This window comes from Sinohyriopsis cumingii, chromosome 11, assembly GCF_028554795.1.
Source record: "Sinohyriopsis cumingii isolate HCF-2022 chromosome 11, ASM2855479v2, whole genome shotgun sequence".
NCBI lineage: Eukaryota > Metazoa > Mollusca > Bivalvia > Unionida > Unionidae > Sinohyriopsis > Sinohyriopsis cumingii.
The window spans coordinates 8,128,942-8,150,865 of NC_142971.1; the positions used below are offsets into that span (position 1 = coordinate 8,128,942).

The 21,924-nt window shown below is 36.1% G+C and overlaps 1 protein-coding gene across 1 annotated transcript in view; it reads right to left on the reverse strand.

The window, feature by feature from the left end:
- Positions 1-5,842: 5,842 nt before the first annotated feature.
- LOC149787578 (dol-P-Glc:Glc(2)Man(9)GlcNAc(2)-PP-Dol alpha-1,2-glucosyltransferase-like) overlaps positions 5,843-21,924 on the reverse strand; it is a 28,391-nt gene continuing 12,309 nt past the window's right edge. Inside the window, exons 2-3 of the mRNA XM_089973749.1 lie at positions 13,151-13,339; positions 5,843-10,327 (exon numbers count right to left, since the gene is read on the reverse strand). Of these exons, the coding sequence (XP_089829875.1) occupies positions 9,266-10,327; positions 13,151-13,339 (1,251 nt within the window). The 3' untranslated portion in view covers positions 5,843-9,265. The remainder of the gene's footprint in view (positions 10,328-13,150; positions 13,340-21,924) is intronic.

A 21,924-nucleotide genomic window follows, 5' to 3' on the forward strand; every position in this document is an offset into this window, starting at 1 on the left:
ATTAGTTTATTGTTCTTAGCGTATGTGTTTGTGTGTTTGTGTTTGTGTGTTTGTGTTTGTGTTTGTGTTTGTACCCGCTCACGTACGATTCTGTGAATAGTAGATTATGGATTTGTTTATTGTTCTTAGCGTATGTGAAGAGTATAGTTTGGGTTTTGTAAGCGCTCACGTAAGATTGTGTGGATAGTAGATTATGGATTTTGTTTATTGTTTCTTAGCGTATGTGGAGAGTATAGTTTGGGTTTTTATTATATGAAATGAGAAAGTATAGTTTGGGTTTTATTATATGAAATGAAAAAGTAGGGGGATGTTTTCCTTCACGTTCGCGCGTTGTTTGGTCATGATCTAGGTAAGATCAATTTTACGTTTTAGGGGGATGTTTTCCTTCACGTACGCGCTTTAAGTATAAGAACCCATAGTATTCGTCGTTCAAACCATTCTGCAAAGAATAAAAAAAGAAGATGGCTTCTAACCAAATGGACAAAATACAAACATTACAAGACGTTTTAGACAACTTAGGAATGATGGAGCAGATGTTAATAAGACTGGTTGAAGACCATTATTCCTATAGTCCCCATCGTGTAAAGATGGAAATTAATAACTTAAAAAAGGTAAAGGACAAGATTAGTGGTGTCATGAAAGAGATAAAGGAGGAGAAGGAGGATGAAGAGGAAAGAATAAGAATAAGCAAATGGAACGAAAAGATTGAAAAAGAAGAAGAAAATGAGAAGAGGAAGAAAGAAGAGCAGGAGAAAAAGAAAGAGAAGAAGAGAAAGAGTGTTGGAGATAAAATAAGAACTTGGTGGAGAAAAAGAAGAAATTAGAAGCAGAAGAAGAAGAAAACCCAAAGGCCCTTTTCAGGGCCAGCCATATTTCTCGAAAAGAGATAGCCTTTCCATTGCCTACCCCTTTTTTAAATTTACATTTAAATTTTAAAAAAAAATCCCATATTCAATTCCCCTTGTCCCTAGACAAACCCAAACTCTATTCCCATGTTAATTTCCCCTTGTCGCTAGACAGACCCACACTATAGTTCCATGTTAAATTCCCCTTGTCGCTAGAGTGACCCACGATTTTTCTCCATGTTAATTTCCCTTGACGCTAATCTGACCCACGATTTTTCTCCATGTTAATTTTCCATTGTCGCTAGAGTTGCCCAAGGGGTCTTGTAATGCTAATTCCCATTGTCGCTAGGGTGCCCCCATTTACTACTGTCGTTTTCCCTCAGTTATTCGTGTTAGAGTTACTGTTTACGAATGTTGGGGCCCATTTCTATATCGTTTTCCCTCAGTTATTGGTGTTAGAGTTACTGTTTACGAATGTTGGGGCCTATTTCTATATCGTTTTCCCTCAATTATTGGTTCGATTGATTCACCATATCTCAATGAGGGCGTTAAAGTCCTCGCATACTACCATCCATTCACCCAGTTCCTTTTTTTATTACAGTAACATCTTCTAGTGAAAAGTTTCTTATTGATTTAGGTTAACAATGGTATGGACTTTAAATGAGTGTATCTCTAGCTCACTGCTTTCGGACATTTCGTAACATTCGGCTACTCAGAGATTCCGGGGAAATGGATACAATTAGAAATACAGTATGTCGCCGAAGTGACGAGGTCGCTAGAGTAAATTCCTAAAATAGCGTCAGATACTCTTGTTTTCCGATGTGGCATTGTTTCGATCAACATAATAGACATATGAAACATGATTTGAATTTGTGTAGGTCTGTTTTAGAATTCTAAATGTATCCAAAAGTTGACGAAAAATTGCATGTCGCCTGGCATATAGGCTTTCTGAAAGATCAAGAAATTTATTCTTAGTCAAATCTCATCCGAAACAAAAGTGGCTTTAAGAGTGGGTAAGTCTGAAATTTTGTAGGAGAAAGGCAAATTTTAAATATGTCAGTACCTACTTGGTCTGCGGTCGTTTGTTTAATGTCGCCAGATAATATCTGACCTACATTAGAAATATTTACAGTTGCTCAAGATAATGCATATATCAAATAAAAACAAGGATACAGTTTCATAACAACGCTTATGTATTGCTCAATATAAGCAAAAATTCGTGATAATCAAAACCCGACACATCATCTAAGTACTGTATTCCATGCCTCAGGACACATAGAAACAAATGTCTTAATAATATAATTTACTCAAATACTAAATGGATAAGACAATTTCGTCCTATTGTATAAACAATATCCTTTAAATTTTTGTATCAATTCTAACCCCCGTAACTCCAACCTCCATAAACCCCCAATTCCATGCTCAATTCCTGGACAAGAAAAGGTAGGTACTTGTATGCACTTTCGTAAAGTGTATCGGCACCGTTTACATGAAAAATGTCCTAAGTCAATTGTCAATCGCATGAATTGTTTAAAAATTATTACCAAGAACATAACCTTTGTAGTAGCGGCATTATACATTAAAACTCCTTATATTAACTTAGCATAATATGGTTCAATAACCATATACAATATGTGTAAAAATGGAATTGGGAAGGAAAATAAGTTTGTGATTAAGAATAAAAATAATGTTTATTTTAAATGTTATACTTTATATTTTGTTAATTTTGTATTCTTAATTGTAACACTTTTCCTGGATTATACATGGATGTCTGTTTCAACTTAATTTTTAAGTGGTCGGTATTCGATCGTACGCTCCAAAACCACATAAATTTATTTTCTTCAGTTGTCATTTGTTATTTATATTATCTATTCAGTTACGGTATTTAATTTATTTATTTCCACGTTCTAAGATACATATATCGTTTTTCATGGGAGCCCATTGAAATCCTCTCTCCAAGTATGAAGTAAATGCTGATACAAATCATCTACCGCAACGGTCTCAAACTGAAACCACCCTGAGAGTCGCATGAGGGCATTTTCGATTGCACAAGGGCCATACCACCTTTGTTATCTCTCATGACGCCCAGTGACGCCAACCATTTTCCGGGCCACATGATAGGGCTTGGCGGGTCGCATATGGCCCGCGCGCCACGTGATTGAGACCCCTGTTATACGTGTTATATTTGGCTATTTTCCATGCTGCCTCGTTTTATGATGGATACAGCGTCATATTTGCAATATTAGTTGATTTTTTTTTTTTTGTTCTTGTTTCTTCCTCTACTCTTGTCCCTATTTCTAGTCTGTCATTATGACTGTTTTGATTTGTATTCCATTCAGAGTTGTTTATTCCCATAGTTTGCCTTAACTGGTGGTTATGACCGTGTGATCGGGTGTTGGTTTAGAGTTGTTTCAGTTTGGGTATTTGTTTTCTAGGCAATTCCCTTGCTTGTTTGTAAACATGGCTCTTTAGTGACCTTATAATAAGCTGTTCGGGTTACCTTAATAGCTCGAGGGCATATACGGTTGTCAAGGTTTGGTTTGTGTATCCCTACCACATGTAAGTTTTTCAGAAACGTTTTTACTTAGGTTGATATTTCCCCCTTGCAAAATAGTACGATATATTTAGTTCGTGGCCTTGTACATTTTAGTTGGACCAAGCTTTTCAATCTTATGATTTTGTCAATTTAAGCATTCAATTTTGTCTACCTGGTTATTTCTATGGGTATAGATTATCCCTTTGTTGCTATGCTTTGGTAATTGTTTGGTTATGTAACAATGCACATTTTATGCTTTGCAATCTCAATGTTTATGGGGCCTAATTTTTCAAGAAAACAGGCGACGCTGTTGAACATCTGACAATTACAAATCCACTCCAAACTTTTGTTAACAGTACCGCCCACCGTGTTTTTTCAATAGTTCCTCCGCCAGGCTTCGTTGAAATATTGCCACACCTTCAAACAATAATGTCAGTTCAATGGGTTTTGCAGTTGGGTTTGTTGTTTTTGCGATGGAGCTTGATGTGTAGTTTTGGTTGTTGGGAAATGGGTCTGCTGTTGAGTTCGATGTCTTACGAGTATTAAGTGGCCGGGGGGGGGGGGGGGTGTCCAACCTTTTTTCCATTTATCCTGGTAAAAATACATGGAACTGAGGAGTTAAAACAGGAATTGAATGTAGCAATAGAAAATAGGACACATTAGGAAATAACTAATAAAAACGACTGAAAAACGAGTCAGGGAGATTATTAAATGTGTCAATGCCATGGACGCAAAGATCTCGAAGTCATTCTTAAATGTCACGATTTACCGTCTGACATCACTAATTAGCAAAATCCTGTTTATTATCAACTTGGAAAGTTTGGAACTTGAGAGTAAAGATAACTACCGGTATGTGACATAAAAAAAACAATCAGATATTTCACTGGATTTTTGTCATTTAAGCTAGGCTTGTCTTTCTCTGCACTAGTCAGCCAATATTCGAGCATATATACTTTGACAAGGCAACAGAAAGCAGTGGATAAAAAGATGGTGAAAAATGATTTACATATAAAATGCGAAATAGTCCTATTGTTATTAATACAGTTGTACCTTTAAGGACAATCGTTACCATAGTTACCATTACAGGGGTTGTTCTGAAATGCCAAATGAAATTGTACATAGAAAATAGATGCAAGAGCTCTGATGATAAAGTTGGCCATATTAAGTGACTAAACTTTATTGTTGTGCTCTTCAATGGATCGTGTTTTTGCATTTGTATTTCACTGGTCCTCAAGTAACAGGGTTAAACAAATCAAAAAATTCTTATTTATTAGGATCAGACGAATCTAATAATGTAATGAGTTAGCCATCATTTGCAGAAATTCATTGATGGTACACATACCATTTTAACGTCATGTCAGGTTTGGTAATGTCTCTTTATCCTGCCAAAGTTATCCTTCTTGTTACTTGCACCTTCGGTTTAGTTATTCTCTCATGAATTTTGTATGTTTTAGTTTCTCTGTCTGATTTTTAAACACTCTGATTTGTACTCTTTGACCTCTTCTTACCTCTTCCAGCCACATACTTTGCAATAGGGTTTACAATAACTGTGTTTGCCAATGTTTTTTTCAATATGCCACACATTCAACATGTTTTGTAATCCATATTTTATTCAACATACTAAATTTAAAACCATTTTTCTCTTTATGGTAGTGAATAAAGTGAGATAGCAAATCTGATCACAATCTGATCAGAAATATGACATTTACAATGTGGTGACAAGCTCAGCTAGTCAGACGAAAAATCACATAATTAAAGTGTAATTGCCACTCATTGTCAAAGTTATCCAAGATCTTAATGATTTATGCTTAAATACAGAAACTGACCAAAATGAGACGAGAAATATGGCCTCTAGAATGCACACAAGCTCAGCCACATTGATGCAAGATCACCTTGTTAATGTGTGGATATCACTGATAACTAAACTAGTTTTGAGGTCTTGATACTGTAAGCTTACAATGTCCAACTGAAATTTGATCAGAAATAAAGCCCCTAGCATGTTCACAAAGAAGCATTGACAGATGGATGGATAACCCATGAGTCATAGGACCATACCATAAGCTTGCTTGGGCTTTTGCCAGGTGCACTAGAACAAAACAAACACGTTAGCAACAAATGCTGAGAGAAATCCTATCTACATGTCTGAATGATAGGGAAATCAAGAGAAAAAGAGTTAAATGAAGAAAAAAATCTGATGACAAAAGCAGAATCAATACACACAAAAAAAAAAGCTTTAAAAACTCAAAGTGATGCAGGACCCAATTTTTTTTCTTCTTGTTTTTGGCAGTTTTAAGTTTATGTAGGTCACTGGGAAGAGAAACATGGACAAAGCAAGTCTTTCAAGTGATAGCTAACATTTAAGTGATTGATGTTTGAGTTATCCACATTTACCATATGTCTTTTTGCAAACATTAAGAGCTGGAGCCAATGTCAAGAATGGTTTTATATCAAGACAAGATAATGCAGGCGAGTAAAATTTTATTTCTTGGATTCAAACATTCAATATATGAAGGAATAAATAGGATGCAACAACCTTCAAACCATACAGTAATGACTGTAAATCTTGGAACACTAAAAGTCTTGGGACACCCTAAATTATTTTCAAAGGTAATTTTTTTATTACCTATAAATGTTGGAATACAAAATTATAGCAATGTTTTCAAGTACTGTAAGTCTTGGGACGCCTTCACAATTTTGTTATAATAAACGATCAATGTATTTTCTCAATCACAATTTATTAAAAAACAAACATTTACCATGGTTGTTAAGGGACTATGATCATGAATTATTACATGGGAATGTTATAAATTTATATAATTTGTTTTAAAAGTCAATAAATACATTTAAGTTTCCTGTTTCCTTAATATTTCTACCCGATTAATATATGTTTAATTTGATCGATGACAGGAGTTGAGCATTTGTGGGTTGCTGTAAGCATTTACAACAGTAACCTATCTCTTTTGTCTTCAGTTTATGGTTCTTTGTTTAAGCATTATTGCATTAGAATATTGTATCAATACACCAGTATTTATGTTTTTATTTTGCTCAGAAAATGTAAATACCTAATTCATTAAAAGTGCTTTTAGTATGACAAGAACAAACAACAATAGCATTTGGTTCAACACTCATATTTAGTGAACATGTTTACATTACGGCATCACCACATTTACATTGAAGCTTTTGACTTGCACTGAAAGATGTACATCCCTTTGATTCGAATTATAGGCACCATTGTGCTAAACTTAAATACCTTCAAAATACAATACAGAAGTTTCAGAAATAATTCCTTGAGAATAATTTTAAAACCTTAAATATTCAGTCATTTGCTTTGATGTAAGTGACCATAAATAAGTACCTATTTACTTGGTTACAGTAATCTTGGTACTCAACCGAAGTAGTATTCATACCTTCACTGACTGATAATAATAGCCAATGGCTGATCAGTCCAATATCAGCTTTGGGGGCCATATAATTTAGTACCACTATCATGCATAGCATCTCATCCAGCTCAATCCACTTTAGATTTTACAACAGTTAACTGGTGTGGATTAATTGTGTATAATAAATGAGTACCGGCATTGCTGCCAGACAAAATCCCTCTTTTCACAAGTCAGTATCATGGCTGAAACAATTACCTGGCCTCCTGTCTGAAAACAAAAGACAGATCTGCCAACTATAAACAAAGTGAAATGCTGACACAACCAGCTGGCCAAAATTAAAAGTGGAACAAATACTGTGTTGAAAGTTATGAATTTGTGATAGGGTAAGTCAAAACACAAAACTAAAATGTATCAATGATGATCAGTTATGTGAATATACCATATGCTGGTTATGCGCCTTGTATGATTAAAAATGTGTCTTTTCATATGATTTACATCACTTTGCTGGATTGCTTATATCTCTGAAAAATGATAACTTTTGAGTGTGTGGGTAAACAGCAATGGACATCTTGTTTAAATGAGATTTGGTAAAAACAATGAATAAAGCAAAATCTACATCTAGTATTTTTAGTTATAAACAAGGATGTAAGTAATACTACATACAATTTGCACCATACTGTTTGTATACAATATACAGTACAGGTCACATGGTAAGCTCTAAGTGCCCCGAGAATTAGTGAAGGTTTTATTTACCTTTCTTTTATTTCATGTTGGAAAATTTAGAAAATATGCACATGCAAAATAAAAACATAAAAATAATTGTAGTAGTTTATTAATGTGGCAAATGAAGAAGAGATTGTCACTGCTGTGTGCAGTATTGCCAATTTTGCTTTGACAATGACAGTATTGCCAATTTTGCTTTGACAATGACAGTATTGCCAATTTTGCTTTGACAATGACAGTATTGCCAATTTTGCTTTGACAATGACAGTATTGCCAATTTTGCTTTGACAATGACATTTTTTTAATATACATCTGTAAGTTTTGCAACACTGAAAATAATATTTTTAAATGCATATAAATCTTGGGACATGACAAAAAGAATTATTTGTTTGTGTTCCAAGAATTAGTCATTGTGGTATTCATATGGTTCAAGAAACACATCTTTTGTTACTTCATATTTTACATTTTCTGCTTTAGTTTATGTCTCAAGTATAAAGTACCATTTGGTAATAAATTGTTATTTGTTTGAAAAACTTTAAAATATACGAAGAAATTGTGTCACACACTAAACTTTCACTTTATTGTTAGATGAAGTTACAATAGCTCACAACTCTAAAGAATACATTAGCTCTCTGGTTCTATTCCTAAAAAGCAACCTCCATGATATAGCAGAATCTTGGTACACAGAACTTTAAAGGTCTTAGCAGTTCACTTCAAGAGATGAAGTTTCATATAATATAAGCCAACAAAACATTCTGTGAGGTACCAGAAATGTTTTGAGGTAAGCAATTATCTGAACCAATGAATAGTATTTCTATGACATGATTTTTCAGAGATTCCACTGTGCACCAAAAATGATTTAGCATTTTCTCTTAGTATTTTGTCAGATGAACATCATTTTCTCTTGCAGTGTGTGTCATGTGAACATCATGTTCTCTTAGTAATGTCATGTGAATACCATGCTCACTTAGTAGTCTTCATGTGAACATCATGTTAGTAGTGATGTGAACATCATGTCCTCTTAGTACTGTCATGTGAACATCATGCTCACTTAGTAATGTGAACATCATGTTTGCATAGCATTGTCCATCATGTGAACATCATGCTCTCTTAGTACCTTCTGTTAAGTGAACAGCATGTTCTCTTAGTACTGTCATATGATAATGATGTTCTCTTGTATTGTGTCATGTGAATCTCATGCTCACTTAGTACTGTTATTTAAACATGATGTTCTTTTGTACTGTCATGTGAATCTCATGCTCACTTAGTACTGTTATTTAAACATGATGTTCTCTTGTACTGTCATTTGAACACCATGCTTATTTAGTAATGAATGTCACTTGAACATCATGTTCTCATAGTACTGTCTGTCATATGAGCATCATGCTCACTCAGTACTGAATGTCACGTGAACATGATGCTCACTTAGAATTGTCTGTCATGTGAACATCATGATCTCTTTGTACAGTATGTCATGTGAACATGTTTTCTTGTATTGTGTGTCATATGTGAACATCATGCTCACTTAGTACTGTCTGTCATGTGAACATCATGTTCACTTAGTAACATCATGTTCACTTAGTATTGTCTGTCATGTGAACATCTATTTCTTATAGTACTGTTTGTTATATGAACATCATGCTCACTTAGTACTGAATATCATGTGAACTTTATGTTCCCTTAGGAACATAATATTACCTTTAGTACTGCTCAACACTTTCTGTACATCATAAATCCATAAAAATCTGACCCCCATCATTGTTTTAGATGCAATTTGAAGACTACCACATAAATCTTTGCAGCTGATCAGAGTTACTCCAAATGAATGGTTTCTGGGTAAAAAGATACAAAGTAACAATATTCAATGTCATGTACAGGAGCAGTTCTAGCACCAGGCCTGATCTGAACTCAGATTTCATGTTCATTCTAAAAATCAGATATGGAATGATAAAGTAACGAAATTCCAGAATCTTTTGCGGAACAATAGTAAGTGAAGTGCATAAGAAGAACAGCATCCTCCAGAATATATTTTTGTGCTTCAAACTCATTACAATGTTGTATGCAAAACAGTAATACATTGGGATAAGAATGTATTTTACATATGGATGTTGTTTGTAAATTTTATGCCAAACATAAAATGTGTAGTGTCTGTTATCTGCCAAAATATATTCATGCACATAAGTGAAATTACCAACCAATGCAAAGCTTACACCAAGAAAACTAAGGGTCAAAAGTGTTTTTTTCATGCAAAATTTTAACCAATCAAATACTTTCTCAGGCGAAATCAAATGAAAGGATGCAAAAAAGTTTGCAAAAGATATAAAATAAAACATCTGTGGAAAATGAAAGCAGGGCTTATGATGTGATCTATCCCCAACCACAATGCCTTCATTAATATAAAGAAAAACTATGAAACCAATCCCAATTATCATATACATCCATGTATCCTTTACAACATCCCATAACAGTCTGATGAATCTCCTTTGTCCTTGCCTGGTTCTACTAAACAGAAGATCAAAGGTAACTTTAAGAATTTCCTGATCTGATGTCAGTTCCTCTCTCAGGTCTTTTTTCTCCAGTTTCAACTCTTCCAAAAGTCGTCTGCTCACTGCAAATCCAGCAATGAAGACAACCCAAACTATGTTTGTCTGCCTGAATAAAATAGCCAAAGCTCCCATGATGGCTGCCACAGTTTGGTTATTTTGAAGACAAAAGAGATACATAATCAGCACAAAGAATGTAGAACCAGAGTCTGTGTAATAAAGGAAACTGAAAAAATACAGCAAGGGAAAGGAAGTCAGCGTAAGTGCCTTCAAAAATACATCACTGTGCTCAGAAGTATCCTGAAAAAGAAAGTGTAAACATACCATTTCAAGCATTTTTCAACATGACAATTATTATGTACCAAAGAATAAATAAAATGCTTTAATAGGTATCTTTTAGCATGTTAAAATTACACAATCCCCAACATTTTCAACTATGGTTTACCAAGGCATTTTTTCCTCTTTTCAGCTTGAGATAACATGTCAAAAGAGGAAGAAAAAGATCTTCACAAAAACTGCTCTATGCTAATACTCAAAAATGAACACTGGTATATATCCTTTTTTTGTAGTAAAAATACTTTAAACATTATTGGCCAACTTATAATATCTCTGTGAAATTTATAAAACATGACAATTAAGACAAAAACATGCAAAGCAAGACAGACTCCATTGATCCAGCAGTAAACAAAGCAATGACTCTTGTATATCTCTCTGTTATAATGGAGAACTGCCATACATCAAGTACATGCCTATATTCTGTGCAAATGAAGCAGAGTATCTGCCTAAGTATTAAATAATGACATTCTGAAGCAAATATTTACTTATCTGTCTTATCATGACTGTGACCCTTGACCGTTAGTCCCCAAATTCTATGGGTTTCTCTTTTACCCTAAGCGTAAGCCATCCACAATGTTTGATTAAGGAACCTACTCTAGTACAGATGCTTTTGTGCAAACCCCATTTTTCCTTGAGTCACAATAACCCAGACCACTGACCTTTCCACTGGCTTGTTCCTTAGGTCTAGTGCAAGTCCACCACAAACTTGGGTTCAGGTAAGTGGTCTAGAACTAAAAGTATTATTGTAAATTAAAAAATCTTTTCATTCAATGTCAATTACCTTGATATTTCATCTCTCTCTTACGGGCTTTACTATCGAAAGTTTAAGATTCTACGAATTTTGTCTCAAGTATCCACAGACATCTAATGTTGCACACCATGAGTGCATCCTTTGTTCCTATCATCTGCATTACTTTGGTCAAAGTCTAAAGAGCTCACCGTTACAGATCACTGCCATCTCACTACTGTCTATGTGAGTTCAAGTCTTGGGCTCGGCCAATGTAGGTAGGTGAGAAAGCTTGCCAGTACACCGTTACAGATCACTGCCATCTCACCACTGTCTATGTGAGTTCAAGTCTTGGGCTCGACCAATGTAGGTAGGTGAGAAAGCTTGCCAGTACACCGTTACAGATCACTGCCATCTCACCACTGTCTATGTGAGTTCAAGTCTTGGGCTCGACCAATGTAGGTAGGTGAGAAAGCTTGCCAGTAGCTTCTCATTGGTCGGTGGGTCTTTCCAGGCTTTTCCATGATTCTTACTCCACCATTTATACTGGATGCCATGTATAGCCTATCTTATGCTGAAAAATGGCAATAAACCCTACGACAACAACAACTTTGGTTAAAAGCATCTTCACTACTCAAGAATCATTGTCCTATTCATTTCAAATCAACTCTTGGCAAATGTATCTAGCCAAAACATATTCTACCAATCCTCTTATTGATTGGAAGCTGTGAAAAGAAAGTGATTCAATTGGACTGCTCACTCTATTTACCTAGGACAGAAGTGATGTCAGTTTCTCTATTTTAAACCATACACATAGCAACTTTTACTATCAAGTAATGGAATGTGGACATATTGGAAGTAATCATACTGAATCCATGATGTGTAATCGACTGTCTTGTGTGTGTGTGTGATTTGGATTTTTAACGTAGCTTTAACAATTTTTCAGTCATATCACTATGATGTCTGCAGTGTGGCAGTTTATAGTGATGTCTAACACTGGAGCATCATGCCGCAGACATGTAGCATGATGTCCCACCCAGTCACATTATCCTGACACCAGGCCGACCAGTCCTAACACTAACCTCTTAATGCTGAACGCCAAGTGAGGCAGCTGTTAGTACCATTTTTGTAAGTCTTTGGTATGACTCGGCCAGGGATCAAACCCACGATCTCCCACATCTGAGGCAGACACTCTAACCACTAGGCCACTGGAGTGGTCCAACTGTCTTGCTTTCTACTGACAGTAAATCATTCATCTGTTAGACGACACCTGTTCAAAACAGTTTCAGCTACCTACAAATACCAGGGGTATATGAAGAACAAAGTGGTTTGGTGACCCTTGGTTATGAAGATAGATCAAACATTAAATGATACAAAAGATTTGGTCCTTCGAGAAAATTTGTCTTTTTAGTGGTCATGTTAAAGATAAATTATAGTGATCAATTTCCAGTGGGTCATAAAAATACTTCTCATATCAAAGATACTATTTAAGTTTCATTAACCTGAAAAAATTAACACCTACAACCTGCACTGAAATAAAATTATACTTGCAGAAGAAAGTTATTGTTTCAATTTTCTTGTATAAAAAACAAAAAACATTTACAAAAGATTGAAGTACACAACTGTAAATAACTTAAACATATCTAAACAGGAGAGGATAAACCAGAACTGCTCAGAATCAAATGCTGGACCTAGCACACCAGAGCAGTACCAGATTAAGGTGGAGGCACAGGGGGCATGTGCCCCACATGGCTGCCATGGATAAAACTACATGTGTTGAAATAAACCATCTAATATGTAGTCTAATGTAGCTATAATAATACATACAGACATATATTAAGACACGCGTCAGGATGTCCCTTAAATCTTAATCCACTTGTGCACCAAAGTTAGGTACACACATCATTATAATACTACCATGTTGAGAGGAACTAAGCTGTTCAGAAAGTGGCCATCCATACCAGGACAGCTACAGTAATGTTTTCATATGTCTGACCTACACACTTCCAGTGTTACTGGAATATCAGTGTGCCAAATATTTACTACTGCATTTTTCTTACCTTACACATCCTTTTCAATATTGTGTAGATCAGGCAGAAATTGCTCAGGCAAAAGAACACATTCATTAATCTAAGGGTAAGAGGGGAACAAATCTGTGCTGAATCCAAAGACAATAATGGTCCAAGAGGGGCCAGAACTCCAACTGATAGCATGTACAGTCCTGGCAGAGTTGTTATCATTGGATCCCACTACAACAAAAAATATATATCACTATTAAAAGAAATGCACAACATGTACTTTTTATATTACAGATGAACAGCAGTGACATAGTTACAACCCCTGCAATGGGAAGAGGGGGTCCTGGGTTTCTTTCTACACCACTAATGAACTGACATCATTCTGTGTAGTTTATAGCAACTGAAATTCCTCCTTACATTAGCACAGTACATGCAGTGCTTGTCTTCCTAAATTTCTTGTTCCAATGTTACGAGCAAAACTGAACAATCGGATTAACATATTTCCTACAAGTCTTTACAAACAACTGCTGCACATACTGACATTGATTAGAACATGAAAATAACTAAATAAAATTTTGTTTTTAAAAAGCAGAGTAAATAAAAGAAACATATAAAAATTTATCAAAACAACAAAATCCATAAAGCAGGGATAATTAGATGGTCTAATGTTTGTGTATCAATTGTATGGTGCATCTTAATTGGTTTAAGTGTAACAGCTCATCGACACATTAAAATTTATCAAAGTACCTTGCCCAGAGACACAACATAGGGGCTAACCTAGTTTGATCTGGGCAGGATTTGAATATGCACCAACCTGGTCACAAGACCAGAACACTAACCACTCAGCCACAGCAACTCCTGCATTTTGACTGAAGCTGAATAAATAAATTGAATGGGTATGCATAGAAATACCTGAGTAAAAAAAGCATCCACTGTAAATTCTCTCTCTCTTTATATATATATATATATATATATATATATATATATATATATATATATATATATATATATATATATATATATATATTTATTATAACAGAGACATGGTAATTTCTTTATCCAAGTGTATTTTTGAAAATAAATCATATAATTTCTAACAATTTTTGTCTTTGAAAACAACATAAACCCTTGTTTTTTGTATTCATTTGTTAGTTATAGCTATTTTCATCTATATATTTTCATAGTGTTTACATTCCAGTTGATCCATTGTTTTTCATATACCTATGTGGACTTTTTTCATGTACTAATTATATTCACCAAAACCAGAGTAACAACCTATACTGTCAGTGAATTCCTCTTCACAATGGACTTTATTCCTTCAAACAAGAGACCCATGTGAGGTCAATGCAAGTCACCCGTCTGACATCTACCTAACAGCCCATGCCAAATGCAGCTGGCCAAGAAATCTGGGCCAACAGGATGCTAAATATGTAAGTATCTTCCAATGCCATTCACTGCATATGGTATGAAAACAAATCTTTCAGTTTTTATATTTTCTGCATCTTCATCCAAATTAATGGCACATCAATGTCACCTATCCATTAGAGAAAGGTCTTTATGCCAGAGTGCTTCATGTTAAAGATAAGTATTCTGTTGAGAAGTTATCTTTTTAAACTCATAAAAAGCTATTTAAATATTTTTCTCTTTGTATCAACAACAGCCACATTGGAAATCTGATTGGCATCATCTATAACAATTTTAAAGTCCTTCTAGCTTTGTCACTTTTTGTCAAATTTGGTCCAATTAGCTGAGTGGTGTATTGAGAAGTCATTCAAGGTTTTTTTGTTTTCAGTCACAGTAGCCATCATTTATAACAAATATTGAAGGCCTTTAGGCCTGTATTCTGTAACGTTTTGTATAATTCTGCTGACTAATTATTTTAGTGGAAATCATGATAAAATTGTAACATTATTTTAACAATGGTAGTCACAGATGTATATGTTGGTAAATTGGCAATATTTATTCCAAAATGAAAGGTCTTTATGCCTAGACACTTCCTGTCAAAGAGAGTTAAATTTTGAGGAGCATTTTGAGATTATATCAAGTTCCTCAAATATTTTTCTATTTTTAGTATAATATCAGCCATATTTAATGGTGGATTGCCATTATTCATGAATGTAAAACTTTGAAAGTCTTTCAAGCTTTATGTCAAATCTGGTCTAGTTCCATTGCATTTTTTTTTGAAGTTGTCAAAGATTTATCTAGTTTTAGTAAAAGCATCCACAATTGATGAGGATGCTCTCAATCAAAATTGGCTGTTACTGGTACAGTGGTTTTTGAGATAAGCAATTGCAGGACCATCGGCTTTACAGCCAGGTAAGCTTAATTTTGGAGTTATTTAATATCAAAGAGATTTACAATGCCCTTTTATCCTCTTTGGATGTTATAAATAATTTTAAAAAACATTGGCCTTACAGCCAGATAAGTTAAAACTTGGAGTTATTTAACATCAATTATAGATTTACAATACTATCATTTACCCACTCTTTTACATTGATTTAAATAAATTTTCTTGCTGTCCAGTTATATGTGCAAATGAGAATTATCAACATACTGCCTATAACTTTAAAATCTCAAACAGACAGACATGCACACACCATTTTCAGAGCCATGTGTAAACAAGACAGTATTATATCTCTGCTTGCAAATAAAGAATGCTAACATGATAATGTTTTGATAGATTCTTTTACAAACATTGAATACTGGTTATATTCTTGTGTTTGTTCTCCATTTTGATTGTGCAGATATAATGGCACTGGATATATGTACATATAAAGTCTATTTGTGTTGGGTATGCATTTCTAATTAGTTTTCTTTTTCTGGACAGTGACACCCCTCTTCATGCATGCATCCATGGAGTCAAACTAGTAGCAACAAAAAGCCAGTCCTGAAAATTTGATGGCCTCTACACAGGAAATAAAGTATTGTTTGAATATTAATGCAATATGTAATATTAAGCAAAATTATTGGTGCCATGTGCTATATGTTCTCAGAATAATGTCTATGCACAAAATGATGAGACATTTATACAACGAAAATTACCTTCTGAATCTCACTCTGCCCTTGGGGACTAAGCCCTGATTAATAATTCAGACGTTATTCATAGCATCTACCTTAGGGTATATACACTTACTTTGCATAACAAATTGAGTTACATTTGTGCAACCTGTATGCATTTCTGAGTCTGCCCTTATTCCTCTGGGGCTCTGTAAATAACAAGATTCCCACTCAAGGGGCTGTGGTGGATCTGTGGTTACGGTATTGCTTACTAACGTGTACATCAGTGTGGTCATTCATGTAGATGCATTTACTTATCTTAAAGCAGATATTAATTGTTGTTCTAAAATTAAATGCTAATAAAGTTTAACCAAAGTCTGTTCATTCCTGATTTTCTGGTGTTCTGCATCTTTAATAGTTCTTAAACAAATTCCGGACTAATCATTGGTTACTAGGGCCCTTTATATAATGCCAAACGGACCCAAGAAAAGGAGAGATCATAACCAATACAGTTTAATACAATATTTTTCCAACATGTGACCTGATCTCGATTGACTACACCCAAAAATGTCCACATACATTAACATTAATCTTGTCATATGACTTGTTTGTGATGTTTATAAAATGTCCTTCCAAGAAATATTGATCAATAAACTGAATAATTGTGATGTAAAGGTATGTGATATCAAAGTCTCCACCCAGTTCAATAACCAGAACTGAACTCCTAGATGACCCGTATGACTTGTACTTTATTCAAGATCAATGTGATATCAAAATCTCCACCCAGTTCAATAACCAGAACTGAACTCCTAGATGACCCGTATGACTTGTACTTTATTCAAGATCAATGTGATATCAAAGTCTCCACCCAGTTCAATAACCAGAACTGAACTCCTAAATGATCTGTATGACTTGTACTTTATTCAAGATCAAGACTTGTAAGTAGTAAATGGGGTCACTTTAGCGTCAAGGGGAATTGGCATTAAAAAATACCCTGGGTCACTTTGGCGTCAATGGGAAATTTAACATTATGAAAACCCCTGGGTCACTTTGGCGTCAAGGGAAATTTAACATGGGAATATATTTTGGGTCTGTTGAGCGACAAGGGAAATTAACATGGGGAATAAATCGTGGGTCTGTTGAGCGACAAAATGGAACAGGGTCAGGACCCTATTTTAATAAGGTCCCGACTTGAGGGGTCTATGGAAAGGGAACAGGGGAGAGGGATAGAACACACACACACACACATATATTAAATAAAAAAAGGGGTAGGCAATTAAAAGTCGATCTCTTTTCGAGAAATGTGGGTGGCCCTGAAAAGGGCCTTTGGGTTTCTTCTTCTTCTAATTTCTTCTATTTCTCCACCAGCTTCTTATTTTCTGTCCTACACTTTTTCTCTTCTTTTCTTTCTTTTCTTCCTCCTTTTTCTCTTCTTTCTGCTATTCCTCCTCTTCTTTCTTCCTCTTCTCATTTTCTTCTTCTTTTTCAATTTTTTCATTCCATTCTCTCATCCTTATCCTTTCCTCTTCATCCTCCTTCTCCTCCTTTATTTCTTTCATCAGAGCACTGATCATGTCCTTTACTTTTCTTAAATTGTTGATCTCCATCTTCACTCAATGGGGACTATAAGAATAGTGATCCTCGTTTAGCCTCACTAACATTTGCTCCATCATACCCAAATTGTCCAGGACGTCTTGCAATGTTTTCATTTTATCAAGTTGGTTTGAAGTCATCTTCTTTCTTATTCTCTGTAGAATGGTTTGAATGGCGAATACTGTGGGTTCTTATACGAAAAGCGCGGACGTGATGGAAAACATCCCCCTAAAGCCCAAAAGTTATATTACCTATATCATCACTTAAAACGTGCGGACGTGAAGGAAAACATCCCCTACTTTTCTCATTTCATATGATCTACTATCCACATACGTGAAGCATCAATAACAAACCCCTAATCTACTATTCACACATGCAAAGCATTAAAATGAAACCCAAATCTACTATCCACACAAATGTATGTGAGCGCTTACAAACAAACAAACACACACACACACACACACAAGAAAAAAAAAAGAGTCAGTGTATATATTGACACTACTCTACATACACACATTGGCAAATCGATTACTATTTCTTTTCTAAAGGTTTGGGTAGCCCTGAAAAGGGCTGTTTGTTTTTAACTCCAGATGCACGTATCTAATGCTGGCACCTTCCTGGCCTGGCACCACACAAACATCTTCTTCCCCAGCCTCTTTTCACTCTTTTTTGGGGGAGAGCAGAGGCAGGATAAGTGGCTTCAGAATCCCAATTTTCTGTCTCTGGGATTCTGAAATTTCCTCTCTCCTTTTCCTCCTCTTCTTTTTTTCTTCTTTCCTCCTCCTCTTTCATCCTTCCCTCTTCGACAATGGCCTCCGCGGCCAGTTCATTTATTATGCGCCTGGCATATTCCAGGTGCATCTGGAGTTCTAGAAGCTTTACAATTCTGGTGTTCATTCTCTTGATCAATCAACAAGGGTAGCTAGACTGCCAAACGATTTTTAATTTATAGTGAAAGCGCAGACGTGAAGGAAAACATCTCCTAAAACAAAATTGATCTTATCTAGATCATGACCAAACAATGCGCGGACTTAAAAGAAACACTCACTCACTTTTTTATACTACCCATCACTATTCTAAAAAATTTTATTAAACAAATAATATACTATCCACATACACAAAGCAATCCAATCAAACCCCAAATCTACTCTCCCCACACGTCAAACAGCAAAAAAAACATCATCATAATCTACTATCCACACAAACGTACGTGAGCACTTATAAACACACAATCATATACACAAACAATTACACTCACACTATAAAAAAAAGAGTCAGTGTTTATATTCACACTACTCTACCTACACACATTGGCAAATGGATTGTTATTTCTTTTCTAGAGTATTGGGGTAGCCCTGAAAAGGGCTGGGTTTTTTTTGTTTGCTATGGCAATTTTTTAGTTTCTAAGAATGCGACGTCCTCTGACGATAGACTTTCTGACGATAGGTCTGCTTCTTTGGAAAGAGAAGAAGAACTCTTTGGTGTCGATACGACAGTCGACAAAGCCTCTGTCAGGTTCAGGTTGCTACTGCTGTTGCTACTCTGTCTGCTGTTTCTGAAGTCTGTACTTCTCTGTCCATTCTTCTTTCTCCCTGTTCACTTCTTCTCTGAAGAGCTCTTCTATCAGGTCTTCAGTGACTTTTAGCATTCTCACATTCTCTATCTCTTCTGGCTTCGGTATCAGACTGTGTCTGACCCTATGCAAATTCACGTAGGCTTCGTTTAGCTTTGCTAGTTTGGAGCACATCTTCGTAGGAGGATGAGTCGACAATGGATGGTTAGACTGGAGGCTACCCCAGCTTTAAAGTCAAAGCGCGGACGTGAAGGAAAACATCCCTCCACGGTTTTTGAGCCGGAACGTTCAATGAGTGTCATGAGTGGGATAGAAGAAGTCAAAGAGCATGAATCAACATTCTTATAGCCAAACAAAAGACAAAGGCATTTTTTTCAAAACACAACATTTTTTATTCAAAATCACTTAACACTAACAAACAACTGTAAAATTTTTTAACAATAACTCAACAATATAACATCAAGCTTTTTTTTCTAATGACAAACATTTTTTTCAATTAACACTCTACTTTAAACAGGGCTGACAACGTTGTGAATGAAATTGTGATTTCCACTGATGGAAGTCATTAGGCCATTGATGGACACTACATTTCCTAGCTTGAGACAAAAGATAAGCATAATGGTCACAAAACCATCGATCTACTTTCACATCGTTTCTAGAAGAAGAACAAGGATCAAAATGAGTCATTAAATGTTCTAAGGAATAGCCCAGGCTGCGATGATGCAGAAAATACACACAATATTGTCCACACACCAAGGAATCTGTGCCTTGTAATTTCACATTATTGAATCGGGTGGTCTGAGCATTTCTTCTCATAAAGTCAATGATATCGTCTTCCAAAGGGGGCAATCCGTACGAATCGAAATATTCCACACATCCTTCTTGAGGAAAGTAGACGGCTACCCAGTGGGTTCCTGGGAGATGACTGTCGTCCGTGTTGATCACATAAACTAGATGGTCTTGAGGTTTGCGATGAGGGAGTTCATCTTTAGCACAGACGACAGGATTCCAAGCCGTGTACAAACTGTGGTTCAAAAGGTAATAAAGTTCCCAGGTAAACATGTTTTGTGTGGTTTTTTTTCTTCTTCACAGGTAATAATAAGTCATCAATTCAATCCTGACTTTTTGCTTGAAAATGTCTGACAAATAACCGTTTCTTCACTTCATCTCCCCACTCTGATTCAGGAGAGCTTCGATACGATGGATCTCTTGAGTGGTTAATGGTGGACAAGAATGTTCACGCAAGTCTTTATACCACTGATGCAACACGACTTGTCCGAGATGAGACTCCAAGCTTCGTCCTGATACTCGTTCAATTTTTCTTCTTGACTTAACATCTGACATTTGTCGTGTTGAATCTGACTGGGATGATCGTTGTGACATCCATAGCAATCTTTCTTGATCAATTCCGTCATTTTTTCGACCAAGTGTTTGGCAAAACTGGAGACTAAATGGGCTTCTTGTTCTGGCCATCTTGACTTCATCACGATAACTTCTTCGTCTTTGTCTTGAGATTCTTCTTCCCCGGTCTCCTCACATTCCATTTTCAAAGTTTCTCCACTAGGTAAAGGGGGATAACAGTCTTCCATGGCTTCTAATAGTCTAGAATGACTTCTCTCAAACTGTTGATTTCTATGGTATTGTCAAATTCTGCATACAGGAGGACGTTCACTGTGTGATCTGGAGGTGGATTTGCAAACTGAAGTTCCACACGAATCTGACCCGATTTTATAGGGTGGAAATGTCCCTCGTCGCTGCCTTGGTCTGGAGTGAAATCAAAACCCCACAAAGCATAGCCTCCTGCACAATCGTCGTACGAAATACCGTGACTGGTGTTGGTTCCTAACCGTCCGGTGGCTTCGTACCGGGACAAGTACGATCTCAAATAATTCTTCGCGACACCAAAGTTGGGCTCAAGGGGTCGGGTACACAAGGTCTTGCCGTCGCGACTGACTTCGATCTTGGACACATTGTAATGTTGAAACTCAAAAGGATTTTGATCGTGGGTTCCGCTGAAGGCTGAATTCCTGACGATACCAACAATCAAACGCTTGGGTAACTGTCCTTGGAACAGATGATCTTCGATCATGGATCGCTGTCCAGCGGGAATGGTGAACGTTTTCACTTCTACGCATCGTATCGGATACTTGGCGGTCGTTCTGCTCAACATCTGACTGACGTCGTTTCCCACTTTAGGCAACACTTCCACACGACGCACGTAAAGTCGGGCTTCTTGAATGATAGTTTTGTATTCATTGGCATGGGCCATCAAATGGAAAGCGGCACTGCTAAGATTCAGTCTCAGACGGATATCCACCCCGTTCAGCAAATACTTTTCTTGTAACCACATGTCCAAATGCAAACGATCCATCAGTTCTAAACTTCGCCCTTGCAGAATTTTCTTACGATGGTCGTTAAACCCCACATTGTGAGGATTGTCATCTTCTGTCAGGACTGTGTCGCTAAACGTGCCTACACCTGCCGTGTCAGGTTTCCATACCACGCCAGCATCCAGATGAGCATTCTTGGCTTCTTTTCTGTACGTCAAGAGATCTTCCAGGTAGGCATGATATGGGTAAGTATCCATGCTGCTGCTGACCAGTTTGTTATTCAAGTACAAGTCCACTTCGCTGAACAAGGAATGCATGAAATT